Here is a 4,233-nt window from a genome sequence, read left to right on the forward strand (position 1 = left end):
AGCGGGCGGACCGCAGCACGAGCGATGCCGTGTTTAGAAACACCGATGACACGAGATGTGTGTGCAGCAGCCACAAAGCTGAGGAGAGGATAAAACCCCCGGCCGCATGTAGAGCCGCTGTATAAGAAGCAGAAGGGGATTCAGATAAAGCTCTGTACACAGATACTGTATTTCTGGCATGAACTACTGTTTTGACATGATTTATCAATCCTGTATTTCCTTATGACATCGGAAACTTTTTCTCGTATCTAGGCAAAATCACTTACGGATTTACTTGTGCAGTGTTTGAGAGAAACATTTAACTTGAATATTATGTCCTCATAACCTGTAGTGAGTTTGGCCTACTGAGCTGTGTTGTTTGGTCCACATTATTTTATTTGAATGAACAAGACTGACATCTACTGGATAAAAGCTGAAGGACCTTACTAAAAAACTAGTGTGGTATTTGAATGGTGAACATGATAGCACATGTCTCCATATGTCACATTTGATTAAACACAGCGGTGCATGCTTTCTGATGAAATCTCTGTCTCCTGCATAATAAACGTGACTTGCTGGTGGATTTTTGTTGCACAATCAGTGGAACCAAAAGGACAATAAATATAAAAAGGCAACTTTATTGACCCCGGGCTTCATAACAGTAACAGGTGTACATACTGTCAACATCTACTGCGTCTCAGACACCTCTGGGTTGCGTAGCTTGTTGATCACCTCCGACAGCATTCTGTTGCAGAGGGCGGCATAAGGATTAAGAGCCACGGCCTGCTGTCGAGCAAATTCGCTTCCAAGCGCAGCTGCCTTCTCAAAATCCGCCTTTGCTTTATCATTCTGGCATTTTAATCTAAGTAAAAGGCCTCTCTGCACCAGCGCCTGGCTGGCAGTCCGTCCAGCGCCGCCGCTCAGAGCAATGGCTCGGTCCAGATCCTCCAGGGCTCCTGAGAGAGAGGAGCACAAACGCACGATTTAGAATTTGTCAGTTCATTATGTTCTACAAACAACTCAGTTTGGACTGAAACTCAGCCGAATGCATTATTGATTCTGAGCAGCTGAATTTGCTTTGAATTACTTTCATTCAAAACAAAGAAAACAAAAAACACTAGCCTTTGTACAATAAACTGAATATAATATAATAATATTCATGCAGAAAAAAACAGGAATTTCAAATGCAACAGTAATCTCTTTGCAGCCATACTTTTAAACCATACAAAATAAACACGTGGGTGTCTTGTTGGCATTTAATAGAATATCTCGTTAGTTGACAGCTGCAGGTTTCAGACGACTTTAAAAAGCTCCACCTCTCAAAAGGAAACTCCAATTTCACTGTGACTGGTGCGATTGGCAGAGTGAATGTAAAAAAACACCACAGCGACAGTCACATGCTCCAAAAGACGTCGCATGATCCAAGAAATACAATTCGGAACGGCTGAAACATAAGCGTTTGCCTTAATGTATGATAATGTACGTTAAAAGCTCAAGGGAAGCTACGCTGTGTCTATGAAATCCTGGAGACACTTGCTTATTTTATTGCTTTGGGGAAAATCCATTTTCTCATGCTCATTTCTGTAGAAGCAATTGCAAGGACGCACGCAAGAAATTCTAATGTTTTGAGAGGATTCAGGTGTGACTTCAGCAGAATCCCTGTGATTCATTGTCCTCAAAATCAACACCACTGTGACAGGCAGACGGTAAAAGGAACAAACACTAGGCTAACTCAGAGCTTATACAGTAACACTGCTGATAAAGTGCATCAGATAGACAAAGCTCTGATATGTGTCATGCTGCAATCAGACTCTGCAGTGTGATATTTTGGAACACCGGGGTGTCTCTTGAAAGGGTTATTATTGAATTTGCTGCATGTACCTGCTGTGTCCCCCTGCAGCCGCAGGGCCTGTGCCCGGTTGTTATAGGCTGAGGCTCGCTGAGGCAGGATCTGGATTGCCTGGCTGAACAGTTGAAGTGCAGCTTGCAAATCCCCAGCCTCTGCCGCTGAGACACCCCGCATCTCCAACTCTTTCACTTGCTTCAGCAACTCTGTGTCAAAGCCACTGTCTGGTAGGAGGAGATAAACAGGTTGAAAAAGCACTCAAACTCAATTGACAGGTACCGTGGCAAGGAAAACACAGAAATGTCACCAAGAACTCAGTTTGGATTACAATGTCATGTTTTTTTTTTTTTTCAGCCCAGGAATGGAACGCGTTCAAATGAATTCAATATGCTGTGACGTGATATGCGGAGACACATCAAGTCAGAAGCTCACGCTCACCATCATCAATTAATTCCTCCTCTTGGTTGAGGCCAGGAACGTCTCCAAACGGGGTGGTGGGGTTGAATATAGCCTGGAGAACGGCTCTGTCATGTGCCGAGGCCATCGCACCGGCGTCTGTGAAGTAAGCAGCGAAAAATATGGCAAAATCAGACGGAGCGTAAATTACAGCGGGGTGGAGAATTCTTCCGCCCCTGACTTCTGCCATTTGCACTGGCCAATCAGAGAAGGGGGTGGATGCAGATGTGGACTTTGAGCTTTTCCTGCAGAGCACATCTGTATTTGGTTAACTCAAAAATGCAGGCCAGTAAATACTACATGCTGCACAGCTCTTGTTGTAATAGTCTTCTTGAAGACAGTCTGATGATCATTGTTTCAGCACGTTGTCCAAAACTCTAGGACTTTAAACTATTAAAGACTAAAGAACATAAAATGGTAAAAAGAAAGAAAATTGTTTGCTGCTTATTTTGCACCTCTGAACAAATAAATGTATCATAACTTGTCAAAAATGATGAAAACAAAGCTATTAGAGAAGCTAAAGCAGTAGTGCAACACAAACAAGTTTATAAAGAGGGAAAGACAACTGGAAATTACCTATATTCTGTGAGGTACTTGACAGCAACGCGGAAACTGCTGCTAACACCTTCATGGGCACTCTTTAATGTTTATTCAGTAAACGACTTTGCTAACAATACGGGTAAATTTTCATTTTTGGTGGATTTCACTCATTCCAGAAGCTGGACTAGTAAGTGTGTCTTCCTACTAGTTGGAATTTAATTAAACCACACATTCATCTGTGAAAACTCACCTTTCTGTGACAGATAACTCATTGTTATTAATGTTAATGGATACTACTGCACCTTACACCTTACCCTGTATATATAATTTATATTTATATTCTTCCATTTCTTGTACATTTGTTCATATTCTAATATGATAATTTGTACATTTTGGCTTATACTATTTCTATTTTATGTTACTAGATCTTATTCTACTTATTTTTTATTTCTATTTTATTTAACTTAATCTTTTCTTTTTATCTGAGGTTCTTAAGAGTGTGTTTTTTATGACAACTAAGCTACTGTAACCAAGCAATTTCCCTTGTGGATCAATAAAGTTTATCTAAGTCTAAGTCTAAGAAAAACTAAGACAGGGACAGCCACTATTTAGCCATTGCTATTTGCAGCCAGGCTATGATTAGCAACGAGGCTAACAGCTAGTGCTAGCTTGAATTGCAACCAAACAAGGCAGACCAGTGGTGGAATTTAAGTAACTTGGTTTAATTAAATAATTTAAGGTAAATATTTTCACCCTTACTTGATGAAACCCCGTAGATTGTAGAAAAGAAAACAGGCCTATTTGACTAAACGGTCTCGATTCTGATTGGCTGCAGTGTGTCCAATTAGTAAGTAGTTCCAGTCAAACTGCCAGTTCACCATTCTAAATTAATGCGCTGCACTAGTCAGCCTCGAAGTGAGTAACCATAGCAACAGTCAGATAGCACTAAAATGGCGGAGGTATGGCCTGCAAACTTTTAGAAGATTATATTTACCGTTTATCAACTGTGCATAGTTTAATTCACTTTAAATATTGCTCGCACAATCTTAAGACGTTCGGCTTATTGTTAAGCAGACTAGAAAACTGTCGTTTCCAACTGTTTAAGGGTCCTCCTATTTAATGGAGTAGCGTGGCTTCAGGCATTAGTCAGACCCTCACATAGTGTACTACCAGGGAAAACACAGTCATGACCTGTGATAAACTTTAGATTTTTATTGCAAAATATGCATGGAAATCTAAAATAACTGTTTTATTATTTTCTCGCTGTGTGTTCTGGCCTCCACATCATCCGTCAATTCATTATTGATAGTTATGGATGCCTCAATGTCTGCCATTATCCTTTAATATCCTTATTCCTAGTGTGCGTTAACTTTTAAATGAATATTTTCCATAAAACCGACAGTGTGCTACTG

General features: G+C 40.5%; 1 protein-coding gene across 3 annotated transcripts; it reads right to left on the minus strand.

Moving 5' to 3' along the window:
* Positions 1 to 22: 22 nt before the first annotated feature.
* ttc36 (tetratricopeptide repeat domain 36) lies at positions 23 to 2,990 on the minus strand. 3 transcript variants are annotated; one of them, XM_084558059.1, is made up of 4 exons: positions 2,264 to 2,990; positions 1,861 to 2,049; positions 658 to 935; positions 23 to 117 (listed from the first exon to the last, which is right to left on the minus strand). In XM_084558059.1, exons 1-3 carry the CDS (start codon positions 2,469 to 2,471, stop codon positions 667 to 669), a joined length of 666 nt encoding a protein of 221 aa, XP_084414185.1. In that variant the 5' UTR covers positions 2,472 to 2,990; the 3' UTR covers positions 23 to 117; positions 658 to 666. The 3 variants fall into 3 exon arrangements, with proteins under 3 accessions (XP_084414185.1, XP_084414186.1, XP_084414184.1); XM_084558060.1 differs by lacking the exon at positions 23 to 117 and having other exon boundaries at positions 599 to 935; positions 2,264 to 2,380; positions 2,858 to 2,877; XM_084558058.1 differs by lacking the exon at positions 23 to 117 and having other exon boundaries at positions 599 to 935.
* Between the last annotated feature and the right edge of the window lie 1,243 nt (positions 2,991 to 4,233).

The sequence above is a fragment of the Chelon labrosus genome, assembly GCF_963514085.1.
Source record: "Chelon labrosus genome assembly, chromosome: 13".
Classification (NCBI taxonomy): domain Eukaryota; kingdom Metazoa; phylum Chordata; class Actinopteri; order Mugiliformes; family Mugilidae; genus Chelon; species Chelon labrosus.